At 41.8% G+C, this 18,619-nt stretch overlaps 1 protein-coding gene and 1 long non-coding RNA gene across 2 annotated transcripts in view; one reads left to right on the top strand and one right to left on the bottom strand.

Annotated features, from left to right (window-relative positions):
• Positions 1 to 17,857, top strand: part of abcb7 (ATP-binding cassette, sub-family B (MDR/TAP), member 7) — a 40,892-nt gene extending 23,035 nt beyond the window's left edge. Inside the window, exons 9-16 of the mRNA XM_012855406.3 lie at positions 357 to 531; positions 2,500 to 2,657; positions 4,817 to 4,980; positions 6,183 to 6,312; positions 7,047 to 7,218; positions 12,876 to 12,979; positions 15,296 to 15,403; positions 16,619 to 17,857. Coding sequence (XP_012710860.2) covers positions 357 to 531; positions 2,500 to 2,657; positions 4,817 to 4,980; positions 6,183 to 6,312; positions 7,047 to 7,218; positions 12,876 to 12,979; positions 15,296 to 15,403; positions 16,619 to 16,837 — 1,230 coding nt within the window. The 3' untranslated portion in view covers positions 16,838 to 17,857. The remainder of the gene's footprint in view (positions 1 to 356; positions 532 to 2,499; positions 2,658 to 4,816; positions 4,981 to 6,182; positions 6,313 to 7,046; positions 7,219 to 12,875; positions 12,980 to 15,295; positions 15,404 to 16,618) is intronic.
• LOC118560712 overlaps positions 1 to 18,619 on the bottom strand; it is a 54,888-nt gene that overhangs the window by 14,851 nt on the left and 21,418 nt on the right. The gene's annotated exons all lie outside the window — the stretch shown is intronic.

The raw sequence follows: 18,619 nt of genomic DNA, 5'->3' as shown, positions 1-18,619 counted from the left end.
GTTCAGCAAAGCGGGCTTTGGATTCTGTTCCATCGCCTTCATGTCCTTTTTTAAAATCAGTTGGGAGCAGATGAAGACACGGACATGAAAAAGTGCTTTAGAGGCCAACGGAGACACGGTCGCCCGCTCGGAGCGGTCACCGAGAACAAATGCAGCCTCGGGGCAGACTGGAGCTAAAGTGTGTATCTGCCTGACACCGCTCTCCATGCTTCCTTAACTTTTGACCTCAACCATATTTGTGTCTCTCCCTCTTTCTCTCTAAACTTGCACTTCCCTTCCTTCCTTTTGCGAATTTGTTCATTTCCCTGGCTTGTGCTCCCGTCTCTCCCCCCTCATGTTTCTCGTCTCGCCTGCAGTACTTCAATAACGAGAAGTACGAAGCTCAAAGGTACGACGAGTTCCTGAAGCTCTATGAGTCATCCTCTTTAAAAACCACATCGACGCTCGCCATGCTCAACTTTGGCCAGAGTGCGATCTTCAGTGTTGGCCTCACTGCAATCATGTTGCTGGCAAGCAAAGGCATTACAGCAGGTGAGCATTTTAAAAGCTTGTGATGATTATGTGTGAACGTGGCTTAAATTTGGGGCCTCGATGCTGAACTGTCCTTAATTGAAATTTTAGCCAGTCCTTGAATTCAAGTGGGGAAGTGGGAAAAAGATTCTGGATCGAGTTTGAACTCTTTTTGCCTCTGATTTTCGTTGAAATAAAATCTTCTGATAAAGCGTAATGAAAAAAACTTTAAGATAAAACCACACAGATGAAACTGCCAAATAAAACCCAGAGTGAACAGTCTATTATAGAAGCTAAATGAGAACAAAGCACAGCATGCATGAATGGGAAGTAAAACAGCCTTGGTGCAGACAATGAAATCACAGGGGGTGGAGATGCTCGGTCTGCTTTCACAACAACTTGAAATAGAAAATGGGAAGTTTTTATTTTTTTTATTTCTTACATTTTACTTTTAAATATGTATGCAATGATAGAGCTTTGCTAAACTAATAAAAAGTCAAAGCTTTTATGTTTTATGTTGCTATTACCACAAACGTCTGTATAATGTTAACAGGATTTCATGGGATAGACCAAACCAAAGTTGTCCATAATCATGAGGTGGTGGTGGGGTTGCATAGTTACAAAGGTTTTTGCAGATAAAACCAAAAAAGTGTGACGTGCATTGGTATCCATCCACCCTGCAGTGGACCATCAGGCGTACAGGATTATAAGGCGCATTAAATATTCTTCCCAAGTGTGTAATATCACTCTGCCCCTTCACGTACACAGCTCACTATCCGACTCTGTCAGGAGAACAGAGTAGTTGGACTACACTGCCCTGTTTATAACATAAGGCCAAAATAAACGTAACTTCTATATTAAAATAAATTACTTGGCTTATTGTTGCTAGCATGTACTCCGGACACAGGCTGCCTTTACATGAATGCACTTCTGGTTTAGACATTACAGTCAGGCAGTCTTGTAGACAGCTCTGGGGTCCGATCAGGTAGTGACACAGTGTACCGTAATGCTCCAAATATCCATTGAGCGGAGCGGCTTTGTTGCTTACCAAAGTCGTACTTACACGTTTTTTAGAGATTTTTGAGCCCATTGTACCACATAAAATCAGTCAGTACACACAACAAGTACGGTAATCATGAATAAGGTGCACCGGATTATCAGGCACGGCATAAATATTTAAGAAAGTTGAAGGATTTTAGGTGCACCTTGTAGTCCAAAAACACGGTGCATTTAGCTTCAAGTCATGTGAGGTATGTCTCTGTCAGCTTTGCACATCTACAAATTAACATTTTAGTGTATTTGTTTTGGAAAATATCTTAAGGTCAGTGAGATTAGATGGAAACATCGTCAGCTGGCTTTAAGCCCACATTTTGACCGGGTCACTCTAACACATGAAAATGCTTCTTAAAAAAAACGATCTCTTGTAGCTCCGGCTGCTTGTTCCGGTTCTTTGTCTGACTTGAAAGCGAAGCTTGCGCCCTTGTCTCAGGGCTTTTGCAGGATTGCCCCGTATTTAGCTCATGCTAGCTTTACATCAACCTTGACCAGCTGCCCTGTCAGCTGACAGAAAGCACCCACACAGCATGATGCTGCCACCACAGAGTCTCACCGTTTTTCAGGGTGATTGGCATTTTTCTGTTTTTCAAACAAACATCATTGTGTGTTCATGGTCTTTATGAGGCTGTTTGTTCAGGCTGTTTGTTCAAAAAAACAAATCCTCTAACAAACACCTGAGGCATTCACAGAACAGCTGCATTTATACGGAGTTTAAAACGGACACATGTTGAGTCTATTTATTAAACTGGTGACTTCTGACGCGTCATTTTTCCTTTCAATTCACAAATATGGACAACTTTGTTCTGCTCCATCGCATAAAATTTTAATAAAATACATTGTGTGTGGTTGTAGTATGACAAAATGTTCAAGGGGTATAAATTGTTTATTTTAAAGCCCTAGATGTGTGATGGCTGCTCTGTTGCCCTCGTGTAGGTACCATGACTGTGGGAGACTTGGTGATGGTGAACGGCCTGCTCTTCCAGCTCTCCCTTCCCCTCAACTTCCTGGGCACAGTGTACCGAGAGACCAGGCAGGCTCTCATAGACATGAACACTCTGTTCACCCTGCTCAGCGTCGACACAAAGATCAAGGTAACTTGTCAGCCTGACACAAACTTTGTGCCGCTAAAACACAGCTTCCCTTTTGTGTTGCTACATTTTCATCCGAATAAAGGAGAGCTGAAAGGAGGAATGTGTGCACAGTGGAAAGCGAGCTTAGAGTTTGGCTTGAAATCTAAAAGCAAAGGAAAACACAAAAGCCTCCTAGACAGGCTGATTTTTCTGCACAACAGCTACACAGAGAGCAAGCCCTAAAAGATTTGATCCCGAAAGGATTTTCAGAAGTGCTCGACTTAGATAATCTGTCCACATGTGTTAAAAAAAAAAAACGATGGATTGTAGGGAAACATGCTTGATGTGGCCGGATGCACCCTCACCTTTACCGCGTGGAGCGCCTGACCTTACTGGCTGCAGCGGTGGCATCAGGAAGCTGATACTAACCCATCTTCTTCATTAAACTGGACTTTTTACTTGTCAAAACTAGCAGGAACTTTAAAACACATTTTTATGTAGAAAAGAAATGTCATCTGATGTCCCCCCCTTAGTGGCTTCTTAAAGTGAACTTCTTAAAGTTTTGTAGTTAGTCATTCTTTTAAACTAAGTGGACTTTAAATTTGAGAGCTTGTTGAGTATTTGTTTCTGGGAGAGCAAAATGTCAGTAATCTGCAGCAGGGAAGTAGGTGGCATCTTTTTTTAGGCTTTGTTTTTGCCTTTGTTTGATTACTGTTTTTGTTACAAATTGCACCCCAACCCCCATTTTTTCCTTCCCAGAGTCTTTAGTGGCTCATCACAATCGCATTCTTATCTTCCGGGGGTAGAGGTGAAACTAGGAGATCTGACCAGCCTTCCTTGTGAAAAGAAATGCATATAGAAATAAATTAACGTGTTGCTGGTGTGTGGCTGGACCACTCGATTAGTAATAGTTTGTAGATCCATCCGTCTTCTGATGCTTATTGAAGTTGTAGCATTCTAAAAAATAAACTATGATAAGCTTAAAGGTTGGGCACCTCTTTTAAAGATGGTGCAGAAAGCCTTAGAATAATTGATCTAAGAGAAATGGTCAAAGGTCCCCCTGTGTGCTTCAGCCTTGTGAAATTATTTTGGAGATTACTTGGTTTCTGTGCGAAGGATAGTCAGCAGTGGGACCAATAATCATTCCACCAGCAATTTTGAATAAAATTTCTGCACTGAATAATTGCACTCAGACTAAAGCTAGTGTTTTTGTTTTCCAAAATATTTAGTGTTGCATTATTTTATTGCAATGAAAGCTGAATTAATTTCAAGGCTCTTCACACATCCTTACCAGGGGTGCCAATAAATATGCACGCAGAGTATTGTATTTCTTCCCTGTAGCTATCAGTTTTATTTTGCTGGAACATGTTGCTGCATTTCTCCTTTTTTTATTTTTTTTTTATTTAGCACAACATGACAGCCCATCCTGCGTCATATGAGTGCACTTAAGTGCAAATGTGTGTCTGCCGCCCGACAATAAGAAGGCCATTCCCATCTCCAGCCTGTAATTACAGTGCTAGACATGAATCTGTCCAGTTATTTTTCCACTCATCTGTAATATTCCCCCTCCATTGTGATTCCTTGTGGAACGATGCAGCCCTGCAGGCCAGCATTGTATGAATTCGGTGTTTTTTTTTATTTTTTTATGTGGAACACGTTGTCCCATTATGCAGATGTAAAATTATTTAAAACTACCCGTTTCACTTGAAACTGCGCCTCACAAACCAAAAACAGAATAATAGTAATAATAATTGTGGCTTTTTTTCCCCCCCTCCATGTTGGGGAGTGTGGAATAATTTGTGTATCCTAATGCTCTCTGGGTTATTTACATGAATTGACTGAGGCAGATTGTGGGTGATAATGTTTCTTGTAGGTTTTGCACAAGCCACTTTCACTCTCCAGCAACCGGCCCGGTTTTATTCAGCGCTGACCTTGGCCACATCTCTGAGCTCAGTACGAAGCTAAAATTTAATATTGATCCTTGAAGCATTCAAAATGAAGGGCAGAGTGAAGATGAGGGCTTTTTGTAATAACTGCTTACAAATGCGATGAATGTCTCTGCATTCTCCGTCTTTTAGAAGAAGCTGTTGCATCATTCCAGGCCTTGACTCATGCTTCTCCTTTTTTCTCCCGTATTTTCTTTTCCTTTGTCTGATAACCCCTCGGATGGTTATCCGTAGGAGAGGAATCTCGCCCCGCCGTTAATCGTCACACCACAGGACGCCACGATCCGCTTTGAGGACATCTATTTTGAATACCTAGAGGGCCAGAAAGTCTTAAAAGGGGTGTCCTTTGAAGTGCCCGCTGGGAAGAAGGTGGCTATAGTTGGTGGCAGCGGCTCAGGGTAGGTTCTGTTTTTGAAAAGTGAATTGAATGTCAATTACAGATGCACCAATCAGGCTCCTCCTTCAACATATTCTAGCTTTTGTTTTGTTTTTCTAAGGATAAAAAGGCATAAAAGAGGAAAAGATTTGCTGCAGTTTTTTTTTTTTTTTGATTGGGGTTGTATTATTGAATCAAACAAAAGAATATGGAATTGCGTTAACCTGAATTTGTCACAATTAAATGTTTCAGATTGTCAAACGACGATTTCATGGAGACACAGAAAATACAAAATACAGTTTTCATATGATGATTTCATTAATTAACGAAAAAAAAAGCTGTCCGAAACCACCTGGTCTTATGAGCAGAAACAAGTACTCCCCTGGTTAAATCATGAATTAATTGCAATAAGTGCTCTGGGTTCAGTTTCACTACCCACACCCACGGTTGGCTATTCTCAGGCTTTTACATGAAAATGAATCCCTTGACTAAAACCTGATATGATGAAGTAGGCTGAAACATCTTTTTTTTTTAAAAAAAAAAAAGAACTTCACACTATCCAAAAAGAAGGCTTAAATTGTTGTACTTTTGTGTTTTTTAGCCAAGGTTTTTAGAAAAGGGACTCGCAGCCTCGCTTTGGATCATTGTCCTGCTGTATAATCCGAGTACGCTTGCAATCGAGCTTTTTCTGCGTGTCGCCCAGTTCCTGAAGCAGCAAAACAGGCCCAGACCGTCATACGCCCTCCACCACGTTTGGCACTGGGTGTAATGTTATTTTTCTGAAATGTTGTGGTGTAAAAGAATTTAAACTTTCCCAAAACGTTCCCCTTCTGTCTCTTCAGTCCGCAGAATGTTTTCACTTCATCTTGGTGATCTTAAAGATGATTTCTGGCAAACGTGAGACGGACCTTTGTGTTGTTTTTGGTCATCCACGTTTCAGATACTGAGCTCTGTATGTCCCCTAATGCTTACCTGACTAATGTTGCATTTATAGAACACGTTAATTAATAAATAGGGAGACAAAAATATACATTTAACCTGCTGATGATCTACCAGACTCAATTTAGGGGAAAGAAGGAGTTTTTTTGATGTCGGGTTGATTGATTGGTGCATCTCTAATGTCAGCACTCTTCCAAGAGAGAAAGCATTATCAGTAGACTGTGAGGCTGTCTGCATCTTACAGACAAGGCAACAACACAGATTTTTTTCCCCCTCTGTATGCAGGAAGAGCACCATTGTGCGGCTGCTGTTCCGCTTCTATGAGCCCCAGCAGGGTAACATCTACATCGCGGGGCAGAATATCCGAGAAGTCAGCCTGGACAGCTTGAGGAAGGCTTTGGGAGTCGTACCTCAGGTCTGACAAACACCCAGCAGTGAAACACATGTACAACTGCACCACAGCCATGACTAGTTGTTATAATATATAACAGAGATTTTCTTTTTTTACCATTAAATTATGTTTATTTACCATTTTTTATTATAAGTATGGAGAAAATATTTATATTTTTTTTCCTGTTATTTAAGTCTGAATTTGCAAATTTTAAAATGCCTCTTACGTTGATTTATATTTAATTTACCTCCTTTAATTTTTTTAAAAACTGGTAATAAACCATTGTCCATACCATGCTGCTGTATTTATAGACAACCTCTGCATGGGGTTATTTCATGATCTGTAAAATATATAAATAATAAAACCAAACTTGGTACAATTATTTGGTAATCAAGCGAGAAATCCTTCACAATTTGGCTCTTGAAAAGTCTAAAGTATTACTTAGAAAATTTGTAGGAACCCTGTTAATATCATTGTCCATACATGGTAAATATACAAATAAAACCTTTGGGGAATTGTATACAATGATTAGCATAGAGTAATGTCAGAGTAATTGTTAACAATGATGATTTTCGCTTTAGCGAGCTCCGAGATGATCTGAACAGATGGCGCATGAACATATTTCTGTCATTTGCTCTGCTCCTCTTCCTTCACCCCCCAATCCTATTGTTTGGATCCGCCATGCTTTGTTTCTCTCACTGCTGCCATGAAAATACTCTCAGAAGCCTCATTTTGCTCCCTGGCTTTATTGTCATCAGGATGCCGTTCTCTTCCACAACACCATCTTCTACAACCTGCAGTACGGCAACATAAACGCTACAGCGGAGGAGGTGTACCAAGTGGCACGTTTAGCAGGCCTACATGACGCTATCCTCAGGATGCCCCATGGCTATGACACCCAGGTTGGAGAGCGGGGCCTCAAGCTGTCAGGTCTGCTGCACATTTATGTCTATTCATTCAACGCGGTTTCCCAGATTCAAACCAGAGCTGTGCGTTTTGTCTCACTCCCCTGGTTGCATTTTTAACCAAAGAATGTAAAAGCTCAGCTGTCATCATGTTAACTGGCTGCTAAAAGCTTGTGTTCTATTGATAAAGGAAGCGAAATATTACCCAAAAACGGGCAGACAGACAAATACCGTAACGTTTCGAATAGTCAGTTTTGATTAAAATCAACAATTTTATGGGGTGGGAAAAACATCTTCTTCACAGCAATGCAATTAGAAGTCAAAAACAGTTACATATTTTGTTTGTTTGTTGAAAAATAAGGTATTTTTATTTGAAGTATTAAAAATTTAGTTTTTATTTATTTATGAAAAAGAAAATGACATTCCTTACTGTAGCTAGGGGCCTTTTAATATGCTTAATGCAACCCTACATGGCATTTATGTGCCTCTGCATTTGCTATGTATATGTTAGTTAAATTGTAAAGTGCCTATTTCTTTGCCAGGCAACCCCCCATACATATAAACAGCTCAAGCAGTTTATTTATTTTGTTTGATAAGAAAGGATAGGAGTAATGTTGTGATCAGGAATCCCACAAAACTGTCTGAGTAACCCAACTTTAGGTATTTGCTGATATTCCTGCCTGTTACTGCTTTAAAGTGATTGCCATATAAATTACTAAAATCAATGGCTCTTAAATTGCCTTTAAATAACACCGATTTCATCATTGTTACACTTTGAACCACCAGTAGCTGTTTTTCTGAACCGTGGACGATATTTTGTCTCAACTGGGGTCTCTGCAGAGCAACTCTGGTTAACTCTGTTTAACAACGCAACTATAAAACCTAATTATTTATACCTAAACATTAAGGGTGCTCCGATCAGGATTTTTGGGGCTGATCACCGATTGCTGAAAGCAGTATTGGTTGATACCGGTCACCGATCACTGGGTCTATCTGAAGCCTTCTATTTATCATGTCATATATTCAATTTTAATAGTCTTAACAAAAATGTTGCGCTTCTCGTTGCGCTAGCGTTAGCGTGGCTATCGAGCAAGTTTTATCGGAATTACAGAGTATTTCTTCACTGAAAGAAGAGCAAACGGCAAATATTCTTTGCCGACATGTTGCTTATTTGCTGAGCTAACGAGCCTTTACCTGCAGCAGCAAGAGTAGCCTGGCTTGTGGTGGTTTTCGTCGTCGCTCTGTTAGTAGCCTACGTCATATGCTTCGTTAATCTGATTGGTTCATTTGGCCCGTCTATCACCAACATAGGCCAATCAGCTAACCAGTATTTTCGCCCCTTCCCAAAATTACTTCAACGGAAGGTTTACAGATGGATATGCGGAGCAAATCTATCTGGGAGAGTCAAGTTAGTGCGTCTCATCGGCCCATCTGATCGGCCTTTATGGAGACCGCCGATCAAACCATTTAAAGCCTTTATCGGCCGATAACGATCAGTGACCGATCAATCGGAGCACCCTTACTAAACATGTATCCGATTGAAAATATACGCCAGAGTTATAAAAAGCATGTCTTGCTCCTGCTAACCTTTTCATGCCGTTGGCTTGGCCAAAGCTAGCATGTCTACTATCTGTTTTGATACGACTTGTTGATAATCCGCCTGATGACATATTTCAGTGCAGCTCTAGTTGATGTGTGCAAACTAACTAAAACCAACAGAAAAGGTTGTTTTCCTTCTTTAGAAACTTGGGGCTTTATGTTAAGCACTTTAAAACATAAAGTTCTCCCGAGACAGTGAGTGATATTGCAGCATAGATCGGGTCGTGTGACATGAAGAGAAAGGAAACCGCAGCAGAAATTACAGTTTTTGTCCACATCAGTGTAAAGAATGAAAAACACTTGAATTGTTGGCAAAAACATAGCTTTGCTGGCTCAACAAAGTCATTTGAACACACAATAATGCAGTTCGGCAAGGTTTTCTCATAAAAAGATGTTACTATTGTTAATTAAAGTTAAAATTAGCAAACCCCGGTACTTATATAAACCTGCCATCCTGTGCTCCCCAAGGACCTTCCCTCGCTACTAAAAACAAAACAAATCAGCTTCTCATTATATTACAAATACCGAGGAACAATGTTAGGACATCTGTCTGTGGGCTGAATCTCCAGGGAGACGAGGTCATCCAGGAAGACAACAACCTGAAACACTCGAGCTGTTCCCCCATCTCTGAAAGCTAAGGTTCACACGTTCATGAACTTTCACAGATGTCTGCTGTTTTTTTTTTTTTTTTTTCCCTGAGCAAATGAAGAACTAAGATAACTTTTTAAATTAGTTGTGTTTATACATTTGCCACGAGGCTGTAGAAATTCAAGAGTTGAAAAGTATTACTCGCATGACTGCATGTAGGTATAAGCAGAAGAAAATAGGTGTTAATGCTGAAATGTATGGCAAAATAGTAATTTTGTTAGACCTTTATCTCTGCAGTCCAGGAAAATCACAGAAGCACACATTGATCCAGGAATCCTTTCTACGGCCGTCTGCTGCTGCAAGACTTTTAACCAACACAAGAAAAAGACAGTTTTAATCTCTTTACATTGGCTACCGGTTCATTTTAAAATTTTAGACTTTACTTTTAGAGCCCTGAGTGGCCAAGCACCAGCTTATATTACAGACCTTTTACAACCATATTCCCCTTCCCTTAGATTGAGATCGTCCAGCCAAAGGCTGTTAATGGTTCCACAAACTAGTTTCAAGACCAGAGAGGATCGTTTTTTTTTTTTAAAGCTGTGGCCCTCAGACTGTGAAATGCTTTGCCTTTATGCCGTCCTGACTGTTCATTCTTTTAAGAAGCAGGTGAAGACCCACTTGTTTTAACTAGTTTTTAACTAGTTTTATGCTATGATGTTGCAATAATGCTGTTTTGTCTTTTTATATTTTTATTTTGTGTTTTTATTGTGAAGCACTTTGTGGTTTTATCACGTGAAAGGTGCTACATAAATAAAGGTTACTTTACTCAAAGTATTTGGGCATATATATTATCAAACATTTCGTAAAAAAGTAATTTCATGAAAAGTTAAATGGACTTCCAGGCCAAACAGATGAAGAGAATCCAAAAGAGCCCATCATGTGTGACTGAGGTCTCTTGTCAGATGCGGCAAAGGTGCTCCAAAATAAACGGAGCCTCCTCCATGTTTCACAGCTGTCATGGTGTTCTTTTCTTTGAAAGCTAAATTTTGCATGATTTCAGTGGCAGTGTTACTGTCAAACACTGTAATGACAAAATCTGTTGCAGTCCACTCACATTTTCCTCACAGTTGCCTCTTTTGTGACGGAGCTCTCCGTGAGCTTTTGCAACCCAATCAGCGTAATTTAAATCAGTTTTGGGTGTAGGTGCCACTCTGAAATATCCAAGAGTTTAATTATATTGCTGATATGCAAAGTTTGAACACATGAACAAATGTAACTCGCTTTCAAATAATGCAATAATTGTTGGCTACAAATCAGTTTTTTTCCCTGTGTTTTTTTTGTTTTTCTTTCACTTCAATTTCACAGTAAACAGAATCGCAAACATCCAGTGATGTTTACTAAAAAGCATTCATAACTAAGTGCAGCCAAATCAAAGAAAGTGTTTTTTGGAAGAAAAAGTGAACCATAGCCAGTTCTTATTACAGAGAATAGAAAGTACAATAAAGAGTGATGACTTTATTGAAGAATAACATTAAAATAGTTTTAAGATAAAACCCTTTTATGTTTCAGGTCTAGAATGATATATTGATCCTTTTTTGTATTTAAAAAAACGATCTACTTTTAATAAAACATGGCATGTTTGGCTTAGGCTTCAGCTAGTAAAATAGAAAAGGCAAATACATTTTATTCTATTTAGTTTTCATCAATTAAAACAAAATTGAAATTTTTGTTTCCAAAAATGTATTGTAACTCATAAATCTGTCCATACTATTAAAGCAAATCTGTGCAAGATTAAACTCTGCAGGGTCTTTATAAAGTCGTACATTTGCTCAACTCTGTTGAATTTGTCTTTTTTTTAACAGCTAAAATGGACTTAAGTTTCAGTGTTGGCAAAAGTTTGTAGTTCGAACATTAAAACCGTGTGGAAAACCCTAAAAAAAAAAATCCACACGGCCCATGAGACGGCACAACAACCAACCCTGTCGGAGCGAAACGACTGACGAACATCCAGCCTTTCCCTGTTTATTGTTTGTTAAATGAATTCAGAGCAGAATATTTGTTAATCTGTCCACTGACGGCTCCTTTATGGTTGGAGCTTATATTTTTAGCCTCGCTTGGCTTTTAAGACACTGGTTTTAATATTCGATATTCTAAACTTGTGTCCAGTCTCTGTAATGAAGCCTCTGCGTCTTCTGCAAAAGGCAAAGAAGTTAACCTAGCTGGGAAACCAAGCTATGTTAGAGCTTAAAACCCCACTGTGATGGTGGTAGAGTTAGATTGAACCTAAATTGTTAGGTTATTATCAATATGAAAGGCTTGTTTGGTTTTACATAACTCTTGGAGTTCTTAAATTCAAGTCATATTGGTTTAAAAGAGTTGAATTTAACTGAAACTGACAGAAACGGCGTAAGCGACAAAATCATTTCTCTTCAGTTTCATTAGTTTCCTCCGTCGCTTACAAAAGTTATGCAGGTACACATGAGACAAGTGAATCGCTTTTCAGGAAAAATGAAGCTTTCTGCAATTAGCTGCGTTAATCTAGTTGGCATGAATCACTGGTAACTGGCACCAGATTCAGGACCAATTTTTAGTGAGCTGCACCTGCTTGATTAGAATTTAATTAATAAAAAAAAAAAAATCTGCATCTAAAATGAATTAGCACTTTCTGATGAAATGGCAGCGCCGTCGCTTTGAGCGTTTGCTTAGAAACGTTACACCTCTGATGGAGAGGTGTCTCGCTTGTCAAAATAACTCCTGTAAGGAAAAGGCTTTAAAGTTTTGTTTTAATCGCTCGCTGCGCCGTCGTTTCAAGCCAGAAGTGTGTTTAATGGCGCTCTGCCTGTACGTGGTTCTAATTCGATCAACGTGACCCCGTGTGGAATCGGGTTCTTAGCGTCACTCATTGAGCCCCTCGTAAATAAGACTGGTGAGCCGTTCCTGTCTTCAACGCACAATTACCAGCAGCACACATTTCTGCATGCGGAGAGAGAGAGAGAGAGAAGGGACAAAATCGAGACATGACTAAGTTCTCATTAATTTCACCGCTGCGATATGTGACAGCTGCCAGTGAGCGGCGGCGGCGGCGGGGGGATCAGGAAGGGGCCGGCGGCGAGTCTGGGCGCTCTCCACCGCCAAGCGATGTTTACATTCGCTAAAAGCCGCTCGCTTTCAAGGGGCCACACGCCGCTCGCATGTAATAAAGGCAGAGTCAGACACAGTGGGAGAAATCTTTGAGCCCTGCCGACTTTTTCCTCACAATTAAAAGGAATTCAGTCTTTTTTTTTCTTATTTCTTTTTCTTTTTAACCAGATTCAAAGCCTGCAGCATTAGTGTTGTGTGAGTAATGGCTCCTCGGTTTGTGCTAACGGTGATGAGAAGAGCCAAACGGCGACCTGTTGTCACTTTGCATATGTCAAACCTTGCTGCTCTTCAACTCTATTTTTTTTTTCTCTCTCTCTCTCTCTCTTTCTCAATAACGTCTCCTCTGTGTTTCAGGCGGGGAGAAGCAGCGCGTCGCCATCGCCCGCGCCGTCCTCAAGAACCCGCCCATCCTCCTGTACGACGAGGCGACATCGTCCCTGGACTCCATCACCGAAGAGGTCGGTCCTGCTGCCGATGCAGACAGACAGGCAGACAGACAGACAGTGGCACGCATAATGGCAGCTCAGGGCTGCCACCTCATCATTTCTGCACACACACATTTAGCAGAACAAACACCCACTCAGTCACCTGCTGTAGGTACACAATAATTCAGCTCCCTCCTGCGTCACATACCTGCTGTGACACACACACACACACACACACACACACACACACACACACACAGCACCCCCCCATGCTCTCCTCCCCCCGCCACCTGCCTCTGTTTCTCCCACTTAATCTCCAGCGCAGCTTAAACCACACAGTCTTTGTAAATGTTACATCTAATGAGAAAGTTCAGCACAATCTTTCTGAACTTATCCAGAAAAAAAAAAAAAAAAAAAACAGGAGTTGGGCAGCAGAAGCTGTTTTTATTTGAGTTTTTCTTTTCTTTTTTTTTTTTTTATTGTTGCCTCTCATCACAAATGTGTGTTGTTTTTTTTTAAATTATCATATGCACACAGTGGAAGGAAAAGCATATGAAGAGCGACGTTGCTGAGCAACATTGTATTGACTCAAATCAATGTGTGTGGGAATGTGTTTCATATATATTCTGTCATTCATTCACTTTTTCCCCACCGCCGTTATTGCGAGCCGTGTTCCTTTTGGATTATGGGATGCGCGCGTATGGCTCAGGATGCTACACGGTGCCCCGCGGCAGTGTTCACACCACGCAAAACTTTTTTCACATTTTGTCGCATTGCTGCAGAAACTTTAACGTGTTTTAGCAGCATTTCAGGTGCTAGACCAACAACGGATGATTCTGTAGAAATGCTTCATGGTTTTAAAAACTTTTCACTTTGTCTTGTATGGGGTGGAGGGGAAAGGATGCATGCTTTCCTTTATTTTATTATTTTTACAACCTTTTACTCTGAATCCCCCTAAATATAACCCAGTGCAGCCAATATTGTTGAGAAACTAGTGTATTTAGAGCCTGCTGTGTGTAATTTAAGCTCCAGCATTAAAACCACCCATCAGTGAAAAATGAAAGGTGGGTGAAGGAAGCTATTTATGTTAAGAGAGAAAAAACAACTTTCAACAAAGGAGGACTCGGATTTCAACTTTCACAAACTTACAACGCAGCAATAGGTTTGATTCCTTCCACTTTTCACCTCAATCCTCACCTCCATGCAGGTGATCACAACATCTCCCCTGTAAGACAGACCAACGATGACCCTGACGACTCCTAATTACAAAGGGGTGGACCAGTTTCAGGTTAATTTGCATGGTATCTAAGCCAAAACAAGGCCTTTTTGGGCCATAATATAAAGCTTGGAACTCCACACCACACCAGACATTTGAATTGAGAAAGCTTTCTGGATGGGAAGCGAAACGTCTTCAAACTTTGGGGGAAAAAAAGTCCAGTTGTTTTGTTTTTTAACTTTTTTTTTTTTTTGGAATACCCATCAGTGAAGGTCTCAGAGGTCTGCTGAAGAACGCGTGTAACTAAACAGCATCGTGAAGACCAATCCGCTCACCACATAGGTCAGGCCGTGGAGAGGTTTCAAGCACGTTTACCCAAGAAAACAAAAACGGCAAAGTTCAACGTTCAGTTCTTGTTTTATTTATTCATTTATTTTATTTCAAAACACACGAGCATAGCTCAGCTGCAGACCTACCGTTACAGCGCAGGAATCTGGGTCGTCTGTAGAGGGACTGCTGTCTGACTTTCTGACTCAAACATCAGTCTTATTAGATGCTGAGGACTATTTGTGCGCTTTAAGCCTCTCAGGAAGTGTTGTTGGTCAGTGCAATCGACTGATTTCAGCGGGGAAAACTGGTTTGGAGAGATTATGTCTGGTTGTGTCTTTCTCATCAAAAATGTCATTATGCTAACATATTATGATGATAATAAAGATTCTGGATTCCTGAAGAGAGTGTCTCTGGGGGAGCTGCAGAGATCCGCTGCTCAGGTGGGACAGCTATTACTTACAGCCATTCTGCTCTTCTGGCTAAGGCATAAGAAGTCTCATCTGCAGCGGTGGAGGCGGTTTCCCGCTGTGAGGATGTCTGTCTTCAGCAGGGACAGAGAAGCTAGTTGATGGGAGAAGTTGGTTGATACCTCAAAAAACCTTTGATTTCAGCACTTTTTTCCAGATTTATGTTGGGTTAAACTTTGAAATGGTGGATCCTTTTCCCTCTTCTCCACAATTGTTCTCTTTTGTGTGAAATTACAATAAAATAGATTGAGGTTTGTACTTCCGAGGCTAATGTGAATACTTTTGCATGGCCCTGTTGGTGCCTTAACAGTAACGCTAGTTTTCTTGGCCTTCCAGAACATCCTGAGTTCAATGAAGGAGATGGTGAAGGACCGGACGTCGCTGTTCATCGCCCACCGGCTCTCCACCATCGTAGATGCAGATGAGATCTTGGTGCTGGATCAGGTGAGCGCTCCTCTTTACCACCGTCACTCATTTACATTTACAGCCCGCACATCGGTGTGATGGAGGAGCAAATCACATCGCCGCCGACTTCCTGAGCCCAAACATCCTCGGGTGTTAATTGCCAGTCCAATTAGATACATTTGCATTGAAGGGAAGGACAATGACCTGCACTCTGCATAACCTTCAATGCACCGCGTCTGCCAGCAATGAGACTATAGCCCGCCGCGCCGGGTTTGGCACTCATTTATTTCCCCCGTTACCTTTTTCCTCGACGTACGTGATAAAAACCTGCTTTGCTTGACTTTTCTCATTAACTTCAACAACAACAGGACGAGTGTCGGCAGAGGAGAATGTATTATTTTCTCCATAAGGGCTCATTAAAGCAGACGGAGTGGAATGGCTGTGTTGGTCAGATGGCTCGTGTTGTTTGTCTCCGTGTCTAATAATGTATGGGCCGGCTTCCCAGACACTGGAGGGGCCTCGTTCAGGGCTATACACGGCTCCGCAAGATGACTTCTCTGACAAGCCACCGTTGTTCTAAAACCGTGGCAGAAGCGAAAATCGCTTCTCTGCGTCCGAGCAAGCGGAAAGCAAAGCCGCGCGGCGCGAGGCTGTAAAAAAAAAAAAAAAACACAAAAGAGACGAGGAGTGAAGTCGGTTATTATCTAGAAAGTAAGAGTTAATATTAGAAGCGGCGCGGGTGAGCTGACATTTTTCCCGCCGGTGCTCGAGCGGGAGGATAAAATGAGAGGAGACTTCTTTGAACCGCGCGGCGAGCCGAGCTCGTCTCGTTCCATGTTCCCGGAGTCAGATGGCGGGGATCAGAGGGCTGTGACGAGGAGGCACGTCTGCGTGTGATGTCGCCACAGTGTTTGCTAGTGTCACCAGCAGAGGACTGCCTGGGGTGCTCATTAAAATAACGAGCAGGGTACACTCGCACGCTCGTCCTGGGCGCGCTAAAGACTGTGCCAACACCTCTGCACGCTCAGCCGAGGTGGGGGAAGGGGATGCCCTCATTTGTGTGTGTGGCTGCGTAGGAGGAAAAGTGTTTGTCGTTCGGTCCGCGACTTTGTGTTTTTTTTTTTTTTGCAAGAGGAAGGCAACAGTTGTTGGGGAGGCGTCCTAGAGTCTTCGCTGCGTGGTCACGAAGCAGCGCTTACTCCGTCTCCCCCGTTTTGTTTCAACGTGTGACCGTCTCCTCTGTTGTGCTTCCAGGGCAAAGTGGCAGAGCGAGGCAGCCACCACGCCCTCCTCGCCACCCCCGGCAGCTTATACGCCGATCTGTGGAACGCCCAGAACAGCAAAATCCTGAGCGGCGGCAGGAGCTCGGCGGAGCCGGCGGCCGAGCGGCTTTCCCAGAAGGAGGAGGAGAGGAAGAAGCTGCAGGAGGAGATCCTGAACAGCGTGAAGGGCTGCGGGAACTGCTCCTGCTGAGAGAGGCCTCCGCCGCCACGTTCCCTCATTCCTCACCGACGGCCCCGAGCCGGAGTCCACGGTCCGCCCGGAGAGGAGCCGGGTCGGTTCCCTTCTCCGTCTAAACCCCCCAGTCAGCGCGACCGTCTTCTCCTCCTCTCTCAAATAAAGGCCGCCGCACGGCAAAATGGAGGTGGAGCACAACGGGGAGTGTGTTTGGCTCTGGCTGCTGGCCAGGCTTAGAGCTTTCATGCCAGTCGTCTGAGCCGAAGCAAAGCGTCAGAGACTCCGTGTATGAAATACGTGTTGTTGGAGACATCTGTTCTCCAACATGTCTGGCTCCTTCTCCTCATTTTGGACATCTGGTTTAGTGACATCTTTCGTTGCACTGGAAACATGTAATCAGCCTCATATGCCTTGACGTGGACAGATTTTGGATGGATTTAATTTTTTATTATTATTCCTATAAATAAACTGACCTTAGAGTTTGCATCTCTTATCAAAGGTGTATACATATCCCAGTTCATTCTGCAGTTGAACCCCAGACAAAGAGACGACTTGAACACTATCGCATAAAGGAGACGCCCCTCAGAGAGTTATGTGCAATCTCCACTCAAATTATTAATATAAAAGATGGTAATTTAACTTTTTAAGTTACTAAACCTTACAGTCATAAGAAGAGGCAGGAGGTCTGCATGTTTCTCACTACATAACCTGGTTTTATATCTAAAAGTCTAGCAGTAAAAGGCTTTCAAAGGAGGTTTTTAACAGTGCAAAGACAGCGTTTTAGATGTGTCCAAAGAGCGATTCTTCCTCTGCAAGGTGCTGCGTAAGGACAGAACATCCATGATCCTCCTCTGTCTGGGAGATGTTTTGGTTGCGGGATGCACATTTTCCTTCAGATCGAACCGTTTCCTTGTATCTATAAATGAAGAAATAATATTTGGACGTCTTGTACGACACTATTTTCTATTGTAATCTGCGCCACGTTGATGTAAATTACCTGCAGGAGTAATAAATGTTTTTGTTTTTTTTCCAGCACTTTTCTGATGTCGTTTGATTTAAAACAAAGATGGATGTTTTTGCTGCTTTTTAGAGAAAGCATTTATTTATTGCTGTAATTTATTTCAAATTAGGGATGGGATATATCAATGACACGGAAACGTATAATAGATGTCACCAGAGACTGTCCCAGGGGGATGGATGCTAACAGAACAGGAGCAAAAGCACAATTTAACAAAGCAGGAAGTTCACTTAAGAGTCTTCATCACCTCCAAGTATGAGATGGTCAATATGAGACCGTATTCTGTCTGAAAGCCCTTTTCCTGCATGGGATCGTGAAGCTGGCTCTACTCAACCTTTAGTTTAACCTTGGCGCAACAAACGTTATGGGGCTGCAGCGTGGAGAATGTAATGCGTAGTAATACTATCAATATTTTTAGCAGATCTGCCCTAGTATAGAGGGCCATGCTTCTTCAGTGTCACGGTAACTGTATGTTCATTTATTATTATTTTTTTACCAGTCTTGTTTTTGTGTGATTTTTTTTTTTTTTTTTTTTTTTTTTTTTTTTTTTTTAATTTGTCTTTTAAAGTTGTTTTACCTGCGTATGCTCAGCTCGTAGTGCAACAATCATATTTTTAGCCAGAGATCGACGGTCGGACCAGAGTGTCTGTCGGGCCCTAAGCAGTCAGAATATTTTTCAGGAATTATAGAATTCCAGGTTTAGATCTTAAAAGTTAAATGAAACATGTCTGGAGGGGCTGCACAGTGGCACCGAGGGTAGCACTGTTGCCAAGAAGGTC

Source organism: Fundulus heteroclitus, unplaced genomic scaffold (genome assembly GCF_011125445.2).
Source record: "Fundulus heteroclitus isolate FHET01 unplaced genomic scaffold, MU-UCD_Fhet_4.1 scaffold_468, whole genome shotgun sequence".
Lineage (NCBI taxonomy): Eukaryota > Metazoa > Chordata > Actinopteri > Cyprinodontiformes > Fundulidae > Fundulus > Fundulus heteroclitus.
The sequence above is the reverse complement of the archived record's forward strand: the minus strand, read 5'-3'. Positions and strand labels throughout refer to the sequence as shown.